The sequence below is a fragment of the Kogia breviceps genome, chromosome 12, assembly GCF_026419965.1.
Source record: "Kogia breviceps isolate mKogBre1 chromosome 12, mKogBre1 haplotype 1, whole genome shotgun sequence".
NCBI lineage: Eukaryota > Metazoa > Chordata > Mammalia > Artiodactyla > Physeteridae > Kogia > Kogia breviceps.
The window spans coordinates 97,377,283-97,397,328 of NC_081321.1; the positions used below are offsets into that span (position 1 = coordinate 97,377,283).

General features: G+C 52.2%; 1 protein-coding gene across 5 annotated transcripts in view; it reads right to left on the reverse strand.

The window, feature by feature from the left end:
* SCUBE1 (signal peptide, CUB domain and EGF like domain containing 1) overlaps positions 1 to 20,046 on the reverse strand; it is a 120,900-nt gene that overhangs the window by 90,852 nt on the left and 10,002 nt on the right. For 4 of the 5 annotated variants that reach the window (XM_067010357.1, XM_067010356.1, XM_059080916.2 and 1 more), the window contains exon 3: positions 8,122 to 8,250. The exons of the other annotated variant lie outside the window; for it this stretch is intronic. In XM_067010357.1, the coding sequence (XP_066866458.1) occupies positions 8,122 to 8,250 (129 nt within the window). The remainder of the gene's footprint in view (positions 1 to 8,121; positions 8,251 to 20,046) is intronic. 5 annotated transcript variants of the gene reach the window in all.

Sequence of the window (20,046 nt, forward strand, 5' to 3'; positions counted from 1 at the left end):
CTCCCCACTCCCAAGCCTGTCCTGCCCCCAGTCTTTCCCATCAGCCACAGCAGCACAGCTACACAGCAACTCCGAGCAAAAGACTAGCAGTCCGTCTCGATTCCTCTATTCCCCTCACTTCTTACATCTAGTCCATCATCAATTTATTTTGGCCCTGTTTTCAAAACATACGTGAATTCAACCACTTCTCACTACTGCCCCCACTGTCACCTGTGGCCAGCCAACGCGTCCGACCCAAACTGCCACGGGGTCTCTGCCCCTTAGTCCAGGTAACACATTCTCTGTTGAGCAGCCAGAAAAAGCAAATCTCTTAAGTAAAATGTCAACCCCTGGTTAAAATGTCCTGTGGTTTCCCAACTAATTTAGAATAAAATGCCAACTCCCTTCTAGGGCCCACGAGGCCGCCCGTGACCTGGCCCTGCCCACTCCTGACCTTGTCTCCAGAGCCTCCCCCTCCCTCCAGATCCTCCAGGCACAGTGACCTGTGCCCAAACTCACCCAGCTTGTCCCCACCGCGGGCCACTGCCTCTGTCCTCCCCTTCTGCCTGGAGGGAAGGTCTTCCCCTAGATCTTCACGGGGCAGCTTCCTCCTCCTCCCCGAGGCCCCCTTCCCCAAGCGCCCCCCGCCCCCCCCAAGAACACGGATGGACCTTTGTAACTGCCTTGACAGGTAGAGTTGGGTGCAAGTGACTTCCGAGACTAGACCGGAAAACTTCCACGCACTTGTGTCTTGTTCTCTTGGGACCCAGCGGCCATGCGGTGAGGAAGCCCACGCCAGCCCGTGTGGAAAGACTGCACCAGGAGGCTGCCCGTGAGGGCGCTGGCTGACAGCCAACATCGACCGTTAGACGTCAGCAGAGAAGCCTCCAGATGAGCCCAGCCCCCATCAGGTCACCTCTGGCCTCACGTCTTCCCAGCTGAGGCCCCAAACACCGTGCGGCTCAGACAGCCGTCCCTGCCGCGTCCTGTCTGAATTCCTGACCCACGGAATCTGCAAGCAGAGTCAAAGGGTGTTTCGTGCCACTAAGTGTGGGTGGCTTTTATGCAGCAATAGTGACAGGAAGGCCACCCTCTCCCGCGCTGTCATCCTGCCTCCATCACTTTCCGTCACCTTGTTTTATTAGTTTACTTGTGCAGTCCTCCCTCCTCCCTAGTGCGGGTGCTCGCTCGCTTTTGTTCACCACTCACTGTATCTTCAGCACTTAAAGCCAGGTCTGGCGCACAGCAGGTGCTCAGAACAACCTTTCTGAATAAACAAGTGGAAGAATACTAGGTTGGCGGCTCGTGTCCCTGCGAATATAGCCCTTTCGACCTGTCGTCAGAAGCGTGAACATTTCTGTGTTTCTCGTGAACCCGGGAGTCCTGCGACACACCCTCCATCCAATTCACCTGGACCTCTGCTAGGCGCCCAGCACAGACGCCGGCTGGGCTTGAGGACCCTCTTCAAACTCATTCATTCATTCATTCTACAAATGTTTATTATGTGCCTGTGATAGGCCAGGCACCACAGTAGATGCTGAGGAGGAAGACGAGATAAACGAGATAGCCTCTGCCTGCAGAAGAAGAAGGGAGGAGCCCAGCGCAGGGCCACAGTGCAGGTGTGTACGACGACGTGGCCACAGAAGACTCTGGAGCAAAGGGAGATGGAGGTTGGGTCTCGAATGACAAGTAGGACCTCACCAGGTCATGCTGGGGGCGGGGTCTCAGGGAGCAGCCCTGAACAGCGGGGGGCGGGGTCAAAGGACCGTGTGGATTTAAGGAAGGCTGGGCCAGAGGGCGCAGGTGGGCAAGGAGGAGAGGGGAGGAGGGGAGGCCGCAGCAAGCACCCTGGCCGGAGGGCTCCGTGAGCCGGCGGACAGAAGAACTGGGTGCTCCTGTGAAAGTGATGGGAGCCATACGAGAGGGTTCAGTAACAGCAGGGCTCTGCTCGTTCACACGGGGTAAGACAAACGCCCCAAAGAAGCTCAAGGGTGACACAAGGCTCCTGCATGGGTGGCAAGATCCTGCCTTGGCCTGGGAGGCAGTACAGATTTGGGGGAACTCTCTGGAACAGGGGCCGCCCTCACGCCCTTCAGCACGCCACCCACCAGCCTGGCTTGGCAGAGACGCTAGCGTTCCTCAGTGACTCTCAAACTCAGAGCAGGGCATATCTAACCCCCAGTGAAGGAAGCCCCTCCCTGATCCGGACCAGCCTCCCAGAGCTGCTTCTGTTCCGGGTGCCATGAGGCAAGGGGCAGGCGGTGGCTTACAGGCTTGAACTGGCAAATGCACAGACCTGGGCTCTGGTCCCAGCCCTACCACTTACTGGCTGTGTGACCTTACACAGGTCACTTTCCCTCTCTGAGCCTCAGTTTCCTCCTTCGTAAAGAGGGGATACTAATGGCTTCTGCCTGTGGATGCCGTGAGAACTGAACGACAGAATGTGAGCACGACATCCTGGGCGACTCCAGGTGCACGGCAGAGGTGCAGCCAAAGCTCCCTCATCTCACCTAAGAGAAGCTGACGACCCAGCACGAGGCCGGGCATACGGTAGGTGCTCCGTAAAGTGTTAACGGGAATGTAGCGATCTGGTTAGCAAAACAACTGTTCTGTTGAACCTGGCTACAGATGACTCCTTTTTCTCAGGGGAAAAAGTGCGGAGAAGCAAGTCCAAAATTCAGACTGGGAGCAACCGGAGAACCATATTTTTCAGTAAGTCAAGATAAAGACTGGGGTCGCAGAAAACATCTGGCTAAGTGAACTAATGGCTTTAGGGAGAAAGGAGCCTTGCTTTGTGGAGTCGGGAAAAAATTATCCACCGCTGGTTTTAATTTAAGATGAAAAACATCTTATTCTATTAGCCTCAATATTGCTCTTATGTCCAATTGCATGGAGCTTGGAATAATATTTTTCAAACAGAACTACTGCTATTTCAAGTAATTACAATGCTAAAAGCAGTCATTTGGGGTTGAGCAAGGAGCTCATCATGGTTTCAATTCCCTCTGGTGTCATTTTCTGTTATATTTGAGAAATTCCTCAATAAAGATGTCAAATAGAAACAGGGCTTTACTCCCCAGAGGACAGATTTGGCCGCCCTCCAGGACACAGTCCCAGGCAAGCCATCTCCACGAGAAAATAACCTCATTTGCTCAAGAAAAAAGAAAAGGTTCAACTGTGAAAACCCAGGCAAGAAAATAACCCTTCGGCCGTCAGCCTCATTTCTCCTAGTTAGCTCAGAATGCTTTTCGAACTGTGCTGACCAGGCTCCATTCCAGCCATCATCCCGAAGGAATTCGGTGGTGGTTGAGAGCGGAATGTTACAAGCGGACGGGACTTTTGACCCAGACTTGGAGACAAAATAACAGGAGACGCAAACAGGCCTAACTGTCCCTGACCGGTGGATGGGCTGTGGAGTGGGGCTCCGGGTGACCGACCAGAGACGGTCAGGGCCGCGCAAAGCAGCGAGGAGGCAGACGCAGGACCTTCCAACCGCTCTGTCGGCCTCTCATCCCCACCTAACACCCACTGAGGGCAGGCCCTGTGCTGGAAGCTTCACCAGGCAGTGTGAACACAATTGCTACTGCGACCGAGCAGGCAGCTGAACGACCAGCAGGTTGCGAGCAATAGGGAATGGTGGGGAGTGCAGCAAAATCAGGAACGCACACACACCCTCCAAAGGGGGCAACCACGGTGCGGCCCCTGCCGGCTGCCGCTGGCACCACACTGAGACGTGGGCAAGAGGTGCCCCTGCTCTTGGCTCCGTGCCTTGAGGGGCCCTGTGCTGCCCCTCCTGTGGCTGCAGCCCTTCCCATACGGGAGGGAGTCCACATGGGGTCATGGCACCTGGAACACATACCCACCCTTCTAGACCACATTCTGGGTGTCTGAGACCCCCCCAATTCCCTGTCCAAATGGCCCAAGCCTGTCTCTTCTCAGAGGGACAAGTAACAGGACCAAGCCAAAGGGAAGATGGTTTGGGGGCAAATGGCCAGAGCTTACACATTCAGGTTGGGGTGTCCTCAGGCTCCCTGTGGTGTAGGATGGAGCCAGGGGTGAGAAGAAGGGGCGGGGAGCAGGCCCCGCCCACGCTACCACTTTCTGGCACAAAACTCCAAGGAGTCCTAGATTTCGAAATTCCGGTCTGGCCTTCCAAGTCATTAGGAATACTTGTCAAGGTAGAAAAGATTGAACATATTCTGGTCTGAAGCTTCGTAATGACTTCCACATTTGACCACATGGGATATGCACCCCTGCCCAAGTCCCACAAAGTCAGGGGCCGGGTGACTGTGGCCAAGCGGGAACAATGCTGGAAATATTGATTTTTATGTGACACCCCTTGATTTATAAATGTTGACAAATAATTCAATCACCACCACCATCGTCACGATCACATCATCAACGCGGTGGGGAGAGACCAAACACGTTTACAGGCTGGAGGAGGGCTGTGGGCTGCCAGCTTGAAACGTCTGCAACGAAAGGACGACAACACCCAGCGCCCGCGGAGAATTTCACATCAGTACGTTCAGCTCTCCGGGTCTACTTCCATATTTAATCGTCACAGTGACCCCGAGACAGGCATTTCTGACCCACTCTGCAGTCAGGGTCACTGACACATGGAGAGTCAGTAACTGGTCTCCAACACAGAGCTCGTGAGTGGTGGTGACAGAACTCGGGCCACATCTTCCAACTGCAAGTCCAGCTTCCTCGTACAGCGTTACTTGTTTCAGCCAGCGTCTATACGCCTCCATGATCCTGACACTGTGCTGGGCACTTTTTCAGCGTTTTATGGGTGAGGGAGCTGCGGCTCTGAGAGCTTACGCGGTCAGGCGGGGCTGGAGCCAGCGGGAGCCAAGGTCTGTCTTCTCTAGAGCCGGAGTTTTGTCTTGAGAAGGAAAAAGCCCAAACATCAGGAGGTCTGTCGGGAAGCATCTGCCCCAGCTAAAAGCAGAGGAGCAACAGAGAGAGCCTTTTGTCGGCTGCCACGTGTGAGTTAGAGCCCTATGAAGTTGCAATCTGTGCTCGGAGGCGGGGGTGGGTGGAGTCTTACCCAGTTCCTTAAATTCATCAGTGTAAAAAGAATCGCTGTGAAAATCCCGCTGAAACAAAGACCTGCACAGACTCCGTTAGTCTGGAGGCGTCGGGTACGCCTGCCGTAGCCAAGAACAAGGGTGTCTATAAACAGGTGACTGCCCAGGTAAGAGGGCTGTGACGAGGAGGGGAGCCTGTGTGTCCCACTCAGCCCAGGGGCTGCAGACGGCAGGCCTGGCCCCCACAGGGTCTCGGGGGTGTCAGACCAGCCCACCGCAATCCATCTGCTCTGCAAGTCGATGCCCATTACGTTCGTGTGCTCGGCGCCAGGCACGCTCTCAAGACGCTCGACAGCCACGATCCCACTCAGTTCTCGCGAGAGCCGCGCGAGACAGAGGGCTGCGGATGCTGTTTTACAGGTGATGAAACTGAGGCCTGGAGGCGAGGTGGCCAAAGGTCACACAGCTGATAACTGGCAGAACCAGAATCTGGGCCCAGAACCGGTAGTTCCCAAGGTCCGTCTTCCTGACCCCCGGGGGTATTGCGTGCAGTTCCACAGAGACTGTCAGCTCTGCCTTCACGGACTAATCAATTTCTGAAATGTACTCTATCATCTGAGAAAAGGGGCGAGCAGCTAGTAAAGTTAAATGCTTATGCTCTTGGGAGGATTAAACGAGAGAAAACTTGAACAGCACCGAACTTGGCGTCTGGCACAACGAATGCTGTACAGCCTCGGTTCTCCGCGATCTCACCGAAGGCTCTGCCTGCCTCGGCAGCCCCACCTCCCGCTCTTCCTCCCCACACCCCCCCACCACCCCGCCCCGCCAGCCCAGCCTCAAGGAGCCACCCACAGCTCTCCGCGCAGGCTCTGCCCTCCACCCGGTAAACTGCTCGCCTACCTTTGGAGATCCTGTTCGATACAGTCCCCCCCCCCCCGACCCAACCCCATGCAGGGGTAGCTCTTCACAGACCCCTCTGGGCTTTAACAGTCCAGACCTCCGTTTTGGCACTTATTTGGGGGTGTAATTACATGTTTATGGATCTGTTTCCCATAACAAGCTAATCTGAGATCCAACATGCATTCAGCAAAAACAGGCAGAGGAAATGAAGACGAATACACCACTACTAACTCTGGAAAAGTTTCGGAGCGCTTGGGATGTCAAGCTTCCTATGCCATACACCAAAAAACCAGCTGGCACAGTGGAAGGTTTACTGAGCCCTTCCGGGAAGCACTGCATCGAAAGCCATAAAAAAAAAAAAAAAAAATCCCCAATGATCCTTTTGACCCAGTAGTTCCAGGAAGACTTGCTAAGGAAACAGTTGGGGAAACAAGAAAAAAAGTTCTATGCCCAGAATCACCTCTGGATTCTGATGGTAAAAACAAACAAAATAAGCAAGCAGTTTAAACGTCCAACCACAAAAGGGTGTCTGAGTCACCTACAGTCACACTAATGCTTGTTTGTTGACTATTTATACTCAGCAAGTGCCAGCCACTTCACTGTGCACTTTATCCTCACACACAACCTAGCGAGGCAGGCGCGTGTTACCCCTGTTGCAGTCACGGTGACACAGGAGCCGCTCTGAGGACTGAGAGCCCGGGGACGGGCACCCTTCTCGGCCGTCCGGGCACGATCGCAATCTCTGCTCACAGCGGCGTGTGAGACGGCTCTCGTCACAGCCTCCCTTTGCCAACAAGCGACTGAGGCGCAGGGATGTTAAGAACGGGCTCGCTCCGGCCAAGCCCGTGGCCTCACCCTCCAGGCTCCAGCCATCGTTCCCCAGGCCACTCAGCAGCCGGCAGCAGAAGAGGGCCTGGGGGACCGGGGCACCTGCTTTGAGACCATGTGGTCTCTACCAGGAGATGTTCCCCCTGCCACGGGCTACAAACCACCTCTGTTACGGGTCGCATGACATCCCTCTAAAGATGGCGGGAGTCCTGAGATCTCCAGCGCCGGTGAAAGTAACCCCTTGTGGAGACACGTTACTGGCAGATGATCAAGTTAAGATGAGGCCAGCAGGGTGCACCCTCATCCAATATGACCGTGTCCTCAGAAAAAGGGGACATTTGGCCACAGAGACAGGCACGCAGAGAGCAGAGACAATGTGAGAACAGAGGGAGGGTGTGATCTACAAGCAAAGGAAAGCCTGAGGCTACCAGAAGCTGGGAGAGAGGCATGAAACAGGTCCTCCCTCAAAGCCCCCAGAAGGAACCGGCCCTGTTGACACCACAACTTCAGGTTTTAGCCTCTAGAACTACGACGGGATCGACTGCTGTAGCTGAAGCCACTCGGTTGTTACTCTGTTACAGCAGCCCTGGGTTGTTAGTCACTTATCAAACTATGAGGCACGTAGGAAAAGGGCGATAACAGGGGCCAGGTACCCGATCGCAACCACCGTGTAATCACACCTGGCTGCAGAGAGACGCCTGAACGCAAACACACCAGTGTAACCAAGATACCTTCCAGTTTTTCCCTGTTCTACGTTCTCCCAATTTTACCCAGAAAGTTTGCATTACTCATACATTTTATACAACTTTTAAAAATATAGGTATTTGAACCAGGAGAATCTGGAGGTGTGTAAGAATCCTTGTTATGGGCTGAACTGTGGTTTCCCCCAAATTCGTATGTTGAAGGTCTAACCCCCCAGTACCTCAGAATGTGAGTGTATTTAAGATGGGACCTCTAAAGAGGTAATTACGTTGAAAATGAGTTGTTAGGAAAGCTTCTACTCCAGTATGACTGGTGCCCTTATAGGAAGAGGAGATTAGGACAGAGAGAGAGAGAGAGAGACAGGCATCAGATACCTGCATGCGGAGAGAAGACCATGTGAACACCCAGCAAGAAGGGGGCCAGCTGCAAGCCAGGGAGGGAAGCCTCAGAATAAAAAAGAGACCCATCAACACCGTGACCTCGGACTTGTAGCCTCCAGGACCGTGAGAAAATAAATTCTTGTTGTTTAAGCCCCTCAAGCTGTGCTTTTTGGTTACGGCAGCCCTAGCAAACCAATACAAGGAACCAAAAGAGGGCAATCCTTCCCACTACCCCAGCACTGCCAGCTGGAGCTGAGAAACAGGCAGGGTGTGCCCAGCGGGCAGGGCACAGCTGCGTCACTCACCCAGGCAGTTGTGTCCGTCGTGTGCCAGCATGAAGCCGTCAAAGCAGGTGCACCTGTAGTTCCCCGGGATATTGATGCACTCGTGGACACAGCCCCCGTTGTAGCAGTCATTCTCACACTCGTCAATGTCTGCAAAATGAGGGGCAGGAGAGGTGTCAGAGGAAGAGCCTGGGCCTCCCCTCTCCCCGCACTGCTGGAGTCACCAGGACTTCGGTGGTTAGGGGGTGACTCAACAGGTATTCACTAAAGTCCTTGCCGGGGGCGGGGGACCCAAAGGTCACACAGATGGAGGTCCTGGCTCTGCCAAGAGGTTGGCCACCGCCTTGGGGAGCAGGGCCACGTGCCAGGCACGTTTGGGGGTGATTTTCAGATTCCCCCCTACAGAGAAGCAGGCAAGATTCCCACCCACACCTTCCCCCTTCGAAGCCCTCTCAAGCACTAACAGCACGCAGGGACCCTGTCTAAAATCCCCCCAAACTGGCTCTTTTCAGGATATTTGAAAGCTTCCCAGAGGTGGAGACCTCACTACTTGTGAGGCAGGGGGTATGAAATAAATGAACTCTGCACACCACCAAGAAACGTAACCTCTGGAATGAGAGAAAAGTCCACATACTCCCCCCAGAGTTTCCTTCCAGATCAGCGTCTGAAGTCTGAATTTCTACTGCTCCAGTTTCCTTGTTAACAACAAAGTCTTCTGTCTCAAAAACAATGGCCAATAGCCTTTGTAAAGGTCACCCTTTTTGCTGTTTCAAGTCTTTCTCAACATTTCCCATCAGGGGTCAAAGAGCTATCATATCAGTTCTGAAGTCCCAGAGAGCTTTGAGAGACCCTGGAGAGCAATCGCAGCGAGTCTAGTTAACATTCCACGAGCTGCTTCTGTGCCCAAGTCCCGGGGGCGACACCACGCGTCACCATCGAGCCAGTCCCCATGCTAACTCTGAGACACGGGCACCATCGCTGTTATTCCAATTTCACAAAGGCATCGAAGAAGCCGAGGCACAAGAAGGCCGAACCCTTGCCAACGGTCACACACCTAGAAGGGCTATAAGTGGGATTCGACCAGTGCAACCCCCCGGGGCAGCAGAGGGGAGGGGGTGTTCAACCTACCCACCCAGATCTCCACAGGCTCTGCGGAGAAGCAGGAAGTGTCCCACAGCGGAACCAGAAGTTCCCCAGTGGAACCGGATGTGTTCCCACAGCCAAACCAGAAGCAGTACTGCCCCGTCTCAGCAGTACTAGAAGTGCTTTGCAAGAGGCTACCACGTGGGGAGAAGCAGTCTCTCCTCCACCTGGTCAAAGAGGGATCTCTGAGGCCAGGCTCCAGCTATGAAAGCCAGGAAGGGGCCAGCCTGAAGACAGGGAACTGAAAGCAAACCTGGCGGCTCCTGCAAACGCCTGAGGAGCTGTGGCACAAGGAGACGTCCAGCACCCTGCTCTCTCCAAGCGGTCCAGAGGGCAGAGCTACTCACAGCAGGGGAAAGCCAAGGGGGCCAATTAATGTTCTCGGGTAGGTATGTCCATCTGGAAGACAGGGCCTGTCTCAGGAGGTAGTGAGCTCCCTGACTCTGCAGGTGATCAAGCACTGTCTGGGACACTGCCAGCAGAGGGAATAACTTCATTGACAACTGCAGCACCGAAAGCGCTAGAATACAGGGTCTGAGCTGCGCAGCCTCCTCCTGGTGCCCAGCCACCCTGCCACGATGAGGGAAGAATCAAGTTGCCTGGATCCCCAAAGATGCAAGAGACGGGAGGTTTCCTGCCTGCAGAGGCCATCAGTGTCAGCTGGGAAGCAGGCTCAATTCTGTAAGTCATGTGAATTGTTTTTAATCATTATACTTCACGTACTTAGAAGTTTTAAATAACATTAAAGCAGGATGTAAGATCTTGTGTTTGAACGGGCACATGGATTTATAAAGACAGATATCGATTCCTTCCCGATCTCTTCAGCTCCGACCTTCTGCTAGAGCCCCAGGGACACCAATCCAACCACCTCTCCCCCTAGATCACCCACACGCGCTCCAAAGGCAACACGGCCCAACTTTAACTCATCAACCGGCACTGCCCTGGGGTCCCCCATCCCAGTGAATACTGTTCTCCTTCCACCTCTCCACTGACACCTAGCAGCTACCAACACGTGCATCTTCTACACTCTTAACACGGGTACAGTCTGCTGACGGGTCACCCGTTTCCACTGCCTGCGTGCGTGAGCGTGATCTCTCATCGGATCCGAACCAGCAGCTCCCGAACTGCTGCCTCCCTCCTTTCCTCGTTCAAGCAGTTGACTCAAGAGAAGACGGCCTGGTTCCGCCCGTGGGGGTGGGGCCTGATCGGTCTAACTCAGACGGCAGATGGCACAGCAACTGCTACGGGTCCCAGGGTGGGCACCTGACTTAGGCTGGATCAGTCAGACCGAGGGGAAGGACTTGTATTCCGTGCTTTTGGGCAGAAGCATTCTCTCTCTCTCATGCTGTAACCTCAGTATGCAGGTTATCTACTCCTGAAACATATACCAGCTTATTTAATGTTCACAGCAACCCTCTGGAGTAGGCGTTTTAACTCCGTTTCATGGTTAAGCAAAGTAAAGGGCAGAGAGGTAGTTGCTCGAGGTCACACAGGCAGTGGCAGGGCAAGGATCAAAGCAAAAGTCTTCCAGTTTACAAAGCCCGTGTCCTTTCTAGTGAGTTAGAATGCCCCTGGCATGCCAGGCATTGATAGGCAAAGCACTTTATATGTGTTATTTCACTCCCGGCACATTTACCCTATGTACCAAGAACGTATAATCGAATGATCAAAACATCCATTCACACCTTCGTCCCTCTACTTGCACCACACACACACACACACACACACACACACACACACACACACACACACGTGTGTGCACCTACCCATCAACCCAAATAGCCAGCCAGTCACTCATGCCTCCTCTCATCCAAACATCCATCCACCCACCCACTATCCATCCATCTAGTCACTCCGATAAGCTATTCACTCAGACACCCACCCAACCATCCTTCCGTTTGTCTATGCATGCTAAAATCTATCCATCTAAATATCCAGCCAGCTGACCAATGCTTCCATTTATCCAATCACCGATTCCCCCCTCCACTTATCCAAACATCCACCCATACAAACATGCATCCATCCATCTAAATGTTCAGCCAGACACCCATCTTTCCATTCAGCTAAGCATCTATTTATCTAAATACTTATCCATCTAAATGTCTAACCATCTATCCATCTGTTCATTGATCCAAACACCCACCCATCTATACACACACACACACACACACACACACACACACACGCCTACTTGTTCATCCATCTATCCAGCTAAACCTTCACCCGCCCATCCAACCAAACACCCATTCATCCATCCATCAGGGACTTCAAACGTCCTCCATCTAAACAGCCTACAAAATACATACAATAAGATTTTCAAAAAGAACAGATGTTAGGATGAAGAAAAAGAAATGAGGGTTGCAGAATAAGGGAAAGTTGGGGAACGTATGCAGAAACACATTTGGTAATTCCAGCACGATTACAAAAGGAAGGCCACAAATAGGACTTTGAGTTTCCTAGAAACCAAGGCAAGGAAGGAAACACCATCAGTTATAGAGTCACCACATCCATAAAATTCAATTGAACAAGCTGTTTTGAGGGTGATAAGGTCTGAGAAATTTGTCTTTCCCCAATGAGGATAGTCATACACCCATATTTGCCTGGCATAGTTCCAGTTTATGCCTGTTGTCTGGGCATAATTTTTAACAGCAACATTTTCACTATCAAAATGATAAACTACTTGATCACCACACACAAAAGACATTATAAAGAGATTGCTGGATCGTCCATAAAACAACTCTAGCCTTTTCCTTCCTTTGACTCCCCACAGTGTAGGCCACAGTGGGTGCTGATGGGCTGGAGTGCAAGAACGTTTGCTGCTCACATCCAGTCCCAGAGAATTTCCCCCAGATCTGAGCACCCTTTAGAATTCTGGGTTCCTCTCCAATCCCTAGGCCTGAAGTGCTCTCACAGGCTTCTGAGGCCAACCTGCTTTACCCACCCGACCAGCATCCGTCCTGAATGGAGAACGTCTGCTCACAGACCAAACCTTCCCTGATTTTCTGTGTATGTGCCTTGAATTTTTGTTTTTTAAAATCATGTGAGCCTCCTCCTTTAATACATAAGAGCTAAACACATAAACAAATCAACCAAAAAAAAAAAATCCCTGCCAAAGCTAGTAGATTTATTGTTGTAAAAAACATATCAAAGAGCCATCAGCCCCAGAGGAGGTCCTGCAGGACTCCAAGACGCCCATCAGTCTCAGACCACTTAAAAAACATCTTTTTAATTCAAGTTGATTTACAATGTTGTATTAATGTCTGCTGTACAACAAAGTGATTCAGTTTTATATATATATATTCTTTTTAAAAATATTCTTTTCCATTACGGTTTATCATAGGATAGTGAATATAGTTCTCTGTGCTATACGGTAGGATCTTGTTGTTCATCCATTCCATATACACTAGTTTACATCTGCTAACCCCTATCTCCCACTCCTTCCCTCCCCCAAACCCCTCCTCCTAGCAGCTACCCGTCTGCTCTCTATGTTGGACCACTTTTTAAGGACTGTTAAGGTCAGAAAATGAGGAACAGGCAGTTGGAGAGCGGAGAGGGTAAAGGAACGGAGGCGGGCAGAGCCAAGCTCTCTAGATATTTACTCTTTTTTTAAAAGTTGAAGTATAGTTGGTTTACAATATTGTGTTAGCTTCAGCTGTACAGCAAAGTGATTCAGTTATATATTTTCAATTATAGGTTATTACAAGATATTGGATATAGTCCCCTGTGCTATATGGTAAATCCCTGTTGCTTATCTAGTTTATGTTTAGTAGTTTGTATCTGTTAATCTCATACTCCTAACTTATTCCTCCCACGCTCCTTTTCCCCCGTTTTTGTTTTTTTTTTGCGGTATGCGGGCCTCTCACTGTTGTGGCCTCTCCTGTTGCCGAGCACAGGCTCCGGACGCGCAGGCTCAGTGGCCATGGCTCACGGGCCCAGCTGCTCCGCGGCATGTGGGATCTTCCCGGACCGAGGTACGAACCCGTGTCCCCTGCATCGGCAGGCGGATTCTCAACCACTGCGCCACCAGGGAAGCCCTCCCCTTTGATGACTATAAATTTGTTTTCTATGTATGTGAGTCTGCTTCTGCTCTGCATATTGAACCATTTGTATTATTTTTTTAGGTTCCACATGTAAGTGATATCATATAATATTTGTCTTTCTCTGTCTGACTCACTTCACTTAGTATGGTAATCTCTAGGTCCATCCATGTTGCTGCAAATGGCATTATTTCATTCTTTTTTATGGCTGAGTAATATTCCATCGTGTGTGTGCGTATCTCACATCTTCTAAACCAATTAATGTCTGTTGACGGGTACTTGAGTTGTTCCCATGTCTTGGCTATTATAAATAGTGCTGCTATGAACATTGGGGTGCATGTATCTTTTTGAATTAGAGTTTTCATCTTTTCTGGATATATGCCCAGGGGTGGGATTGCTAGATCATACGATAGCTCTATTTTTAGTTTTTTAAGGAACCTCCATACCGTTTTCCATAGTGGCTGCACCCACTTACATTCCTACCAACAGTATAGGAGCGTCTCCTTTCTCCACACCCTGTCCAGCGTTGATTATTTGTAGACTTGCTGATGACGGCCATTCCGACTGGTGTGAGATTTGATTTGGTGTGAGATTTGATTTGCATTTCTGATAATTAGTAATCTTGAGCGTCTTTTCCTGTGCCTCTTGGCCATCTGTATGTCTTCTTCGGGGAAATGTCTATTTACATCTTCTGCCCATTTTTTGATTGGGTTTTTTGGTTTTGGGTTTTGTTTAGTTTTTTTTTTTTGATACTGAGCTGTAGGAGCTGTTTGTGTATTTTGGAAATTAAGCCCTTGCTGGTCACATCATTTGCAAATATTTTCTCCCATTCCATACCTTGTCTTTTCGTTTTGTTTATGGTTTCCTTTGCTGTGTAAGAGCTTTTAAGTTGCATTAGGTCTCATTTGTTTATTTTTGCTCTTATTTGCTTTGCCTTGGGAGACTGATCTAGATATTTACTCTTAAAGGATTGTTGTGAGTTGGACTGTGTCCCCCCCCAAAAGATGTGCTGATGATGTCCTAACCCTCAGTACTTGTGAATGTGACTTGATTTGGAAATAGGATCTTTGCAGATGTAATCAAATTTTAGGTAAGGTTGTAGCGGAGTAGGGTGGGCCTAAGCCAGTGACTGGTGTTCTTGTAAAAAGGAGATTTGGATAGAGACACACAGAGAGGATGTTAGGACAGAAGGGAGAAAACCATGTGCAAACACACACATACAGAGGGAAGACGGCCACAGGACCACAGAAGCAGAGATCGGCGTGACGAAGGTGCGTGGAAAGCAGGTGTGACTGCTGATTCCGTTTTCCTGGTGCCGAGAACGAGGCCCAGCATGGCTGAGGACCTCGTCTCCAGGCCTCCAGCCAGGGGCTGCGTTCAGACGCAGGCTCTACTCCCGTTGGAGCCACATGCTCGGGGTGCATGAGATGAATACTTATGAAAAGTGCTTCATGCTCCAAAAAGTTACCAAGGAGAAAGGTGGGGAGGAGATGTCACATGCATCATTGTTTTTATTTCCAAGGTCTGTACCTGCTCTTGAGGTTGAGGGGCAGTGACAGAGATGCTTCATACCGGAGAAAGTGGGCAGGACAAAAAAAATCTGACCTGAATGCTAAGGATGAGAGGTCTCAACAGCTCGCCTTAAACACCCCTGCTCCTTCTCCAGCTTGGATTTTTTTTTAAAATGAGAACTCAATTCCCAACAGAAAACAGCTTCCAACATCCAACAGAGCAGAGAAAAACAGCACGGGGAGCTGCTCATTACGGGATTTTAAAAGGTCCGGCGGCAGTTCCACTTTTCCTGTATTAGAATGGCAGCAGGCGCACACGATCCCACAGCTGTGCTGATGTGCCAGCAACACTGGTAAGGACTCAAGTGGGGTGAGTATGGTTTTCTTCATTTAATTCAAAACTGATTCTTGCTGCCCCATAATATATAGATCTACTCGGTAGTGCCTATAAGAGATTCTACTACGAGTCAGAGATTCTTCTCATTTTAATACTACTCGGGGCATTTTATTCCTAAAAATCAGACTGACCGGAAAGGTTCTCAAAATGAGGATTTTTAGAGCATCTCACTCTCCACTCTCAGAGATCACTACCGAAAATGCCTTCGCGTTTCGCCTTGCAATTGGCATTTTCCTCAAAATTCCTTGCAGACAGTGGAGACGAAATGCTCTAACAAAGAACCCTTCCTTCCCTGGCTGGGCGCTTGCATGTCTTCTCCTTTGTCTGGGGGCTTTAGGAAAAACCGTGCACTCCTTAGATCAGGCAACCATTCTGGGAGAGATGTATGGCTTAGGAAGTTGAGTCCTTATTGGTGAATAAATCTTAATCCAGTTTGGTGGCTAATTACATTCGCGGGAAGGTAGTTTCGCAGGGCCGCCTAGCAGGAAGGATTAAGCCTCCCCCCCCCCCCCCGCCCCACCCCGCCCGTCGCCGGTGGCACAGGGTTAAGCTCTGGGTTTGTAATGACTGAGTAATGAGACCCGCTCTCAGTGGACCCCTGGCATCCATCGATCAGGTTTCCCTTCTGCTGAGACAATGCCAGAAGTGGGCCCAGCAGTTAATTATGGGAAAGGTCAAAGGTCATGCAAAACCAACACGAATCTATATACTTTTTCATTCCTAACTGCACACAATGACCGTGGCTCAGCCAGAGGGTGGGAAGGTCCTCCCCCCAGCCAACCCATGATCCAAGGTAACCATGGGGTCTGAGCTGCTGGCTGACCTCTCCCGGCGGCCTGGACGGCTCCTGGCCTCCTCCACGCTTCTGGTCGTGCTGTTTCCTCTGCTCGGAGCTCCTTCCCCTTCACAGACACCCACAGCCTTCTGCACACTGAGCCCCAGCGCCAGCTCCTCCCTGAAGCTCCTGCGGATCCCGTGGCAGACGGGACTCCTCCCCACCCTCTGCACGCCACAGCTCCCTGAATGGACACTATTACTACTCTCCCTTGCGATGTATGTGTCCTTCGAGGCTGTGAGTTCCATGGGGCAAGAACCGCGTCCTGTTCAGCTGCAGGCTCAGCAGTAGCACGGTGTCTTTTCAAAAGTCTGCTCGGCATGGAACGAATGAGTGGCCATCTTGACGGGAGCCTCCGTGGACGTGTGAGGCCGTATGCAGGCCCTTTGCTACAAGCACGCTGAGAAGTGGGTACCGACGTCTTTTTCTGACAGCAAAGGGAAACCGAGGCTCAGAGGTGTTACCTGCCCTGCCCAAGGTCACACAGCTAATACGCGTGGAGCCGGGAAGTGAGCCAGGCTACCTGACTTCGGAGGATGCTGTCTCAGTCACAAAGGGCCATGTTTTGTAGGATTCCATTTATATGAAGTCTCCAGAAAGGCCACAACTATTGAGACAGAAGGCGGATGAGTGGTTTCTAGGGACTGGGGGGCTGGGGGGCTGGGGAGTGATGGCTGAGGGGTACAGGGTTTCTTTCTGGAGTAATGAAAAGGGTCTAAAGTCGATTTCGGTGATGGATACACAACTCTGTAAATACCGAATCATATGCTTTAAGTGGGCGCATTGTATGCTATGTGGATCATATCTCAACGCGGCTGTTTCTCTAAGTTAATGCTCTCGGCGCGCTCATCCACCGTGCCGGCGAGTCTCCGGGGCTCTGCCGGGGTGCAGATGCTCACCTTGGACGGACCTCGAATGCCACCTGCCCAGCGCGGGCTCACGGTGGGCTTCGTGGTTCCCAGGTGACGGGCAGGACTGGCCTACCAGACCCAAAGGACCCGTTCATTACTCCTCTTCTCCCTCCAAAGCACCCTGGACCCTTCACTGGGGGCCGTCCCCAGGCTCCGACATCGGGCCTGGCGGGTACCGAAGCATCCTGGCTGGCAGAGAGCTCACCTACCCGAGTGTTCAAGACGGAAGTGAGCAGGGGCCCCAGGAGGCGGCTTGCCCAGAGCCGAGGTGCCCACCGCGCTGCTACCAGTCAGAGGCACGGGCATTCTCCCACCCGCTGAGCAAACTGCACGCGCAGAGGGGGTGTTCCACGGGCCCACCCCCCTTGGAACGCAACAGGAGGATCATCAGAAACACGGTTGCCCGAAAGCCTGAGCCGCCACTTGGAATGGGTAAGCTGGGGTCCTAGAGCTCCGCTGACGCGCCCCTGGATTTGATAAAGGGGTAACCGAGCCCAGAGAGGGGAGCTGCGGAGCTAACCTATCAGCAGGTCGAGGCCGACAGCAACTTGAACCAAGACTCCCAGCTCAGGCATCTTCCCCTGACCTCACAGGCTGCCCTCTGTGCTCCAGCAGCAGGGGCCTGAGCTGCCCTGGTGCAGTTTGATCTCATTCTCTTTCTCTCCGAATCCTCTGTGGAGTTTCTCTCTAATGACCATAAGAGCAGAGACAACCCCCGCCCCCCAACACCACCACCTTCTAATGGCAGGTGGCTAAACCCTTCCTATAGGCCAAGGAGGGAGGGCTTAACTGCTCTCATCACAGAAAGAGAAACCGAGGCTCAGAGAGCTGAAGTGACTCGCACAAGACCGCCCAGCTAGTAAGTGGCAGAGCCAAAACTGGAAGAAGCCAGGCAGGTTGGTTCCAGACTCCACCATCCTAACCTTGACACAATCACCTGAAGGATTCCCCACATCTCAGTGAACAGGGAGCCAGGGCCCACGGTCCTCCTTGAGGATCAAGCCACCTCCCCGACTTCTTCCCTCCTATACCAGCACCTTCCCCGTCCTGGCCCCTCGCCCTCGGCCCAGACCCTGGCCACAAGGAGCTGCCAGCCCAGAGGGGGAGGATGACCCAGAGGCAGACAAACATCTCACGCGGGGACAGCCTTGCCGCCAGCGCTCCGGCCGGGCCAGGCCAGGCCTGCCCTTGGGGCTGTCAGTGGGAAGGGACACTCCAGCTGGAGCCCACCTGGAACCCCTACAGACTTAGCCCGCACTGGGTGCCAGCATGGCAAGCAGCACCCTGAAGACAGAGCTGCCCGCTGCAGGGGTCCAGAGGGGCCTGGGATATCCTGGCCCCAGCCCTGAGCTCTGCGGTCAGCACACTAAGGCCGAAGAGGTCCGCAGACCTGCCCAAGGTCACACAGGTTGGCACCCAGGTCTCCACGGACCTATAGCCAGCTCTACTCCCCTTGACTCAAGGGGCAGGAGGCCCAGGCAGAGGCAGGGTGGCTCTGGGAGAGAGGGTGCATCTTGGAGCCCACGGAGGGAGCGGGGCTGAGCCACAGCAGCAGCCGTAATTAACAGGCCAGAAGTCCAAGCCGGCCAGATGGGGTTTTACACTCTCTCCTCCCAGGGGCTGCAGCCCTGGCGCAGCTGGAGGACCCCCTCCAAGTACCCTCCGAGACCCCCTGACCTTGCCTGCACGCACAAGCCCTCTGGCCCTCTTTGTCTCAAGGCCTTTGGGGGAGGCCGCCATCCACTTCAGTAGCATTCAAAGGCCAACAGGCCCGTGGTTTATTTTCTTAGAAATAATGGTTTTTTTCTGGTTAGCATTCCTCCAATGGAAAAACAAATCCAGCCACTGTAATGAGAAGCGGCCAAGAGGAAGCTAGAGGGCCTGGAGGAAGGGGCTGAGAGAGGCCGGCTGCCTGCGGAGCTTGGAGACGAGGGGAGGGGGTGGGGGCAGAGGCCCTCTAAGCCTAGGAGAAATGGGGATTTAGAGAAAGAAGAAAGCTCGACGTGCAGGCCCCGGTGCTGTCTTTAACGCACTCACACATACGGCAAGGTGGCTTTCCCTCCCCCAACCCCACTCCAACGCACGCACAGCACACGCTGCGAGGCAGGTGCCATTGCTCCCGTTTGATGGGTAAGGAGCCAGGTCTCAGAAAGGTTAAGTCACTTGCTGGACTTACTGAGTCGGCAAGGACCAAAACGGGCCTCTGCATCCTTGCTACAGACTCTCCTGTGGAGCATGAGAGCTGGAAGGGACGTCAGAGACCTGCTCTGCTTTCCTAACTTAGCCCAGACGGCACCTCTCCACGGAGCCCTCTCGAACTCCCCGCTCCCCAGGCAGGGATATGCGCCCTCTCTGGTCCTCACCCCCACTGAGCCTGGTCTGTACTTCCACTGCTGTACTTTCCACGTGCTGTTATGATCACGTCTTTCCCAATCTGTCTCTCCCCTAAGCAGGGGGGTCAGGAAAACGTCTTGGCCCCGGCACCAAGCCTGGCACAGAGTGGGTACTCAGTGAACATTCGTGACACTACACTGAATCTGGTCCGGTGGACACATTTTACACACGGTCAAACTGAGGTTGAGGGAGCCAAACACCTCCAATGCTTGAACGCCCACGATTCGAGCTTTCAATTTTTCCTTCCAGAAATGAACATGGACTCCAAGAAGCCTAAACTCTGCAGCAGATCTGGGACCAGCTGTAAGCAGTGCTGCCTAATTGCTAGCTGACAGCAGCTTGGAATTTGAAGTCACATCCAATTTCTTCCTGCCCGCTGGTCTGCTGGACTTGAGCGCTTTCATCTTCTGCAGGGCACACATTAGCATGCATAATTGCACGTTTTAAGACTTGAAGAAGAATTTCCCCTCCTCCCCGCTCCCAGCCCACCTTCTACTGCCCTTTCCTGGCCTCCCAGAAAGCAGAATTTTATCTGGAGTCTCAATAAAGTGTGTAATAATGATGATGAAAATGACTGAATAAGGTCATGGACATTATTCCCTCAGAAGGCCAATTGGTCTTAAGATTTTTTTTTCTGATGTTAAACTAAATGGATCACTGTATGTGTTATTAGGAGTTTTGTTAAAACACTTAACAGCATGCCCTGTAATCTACCTGA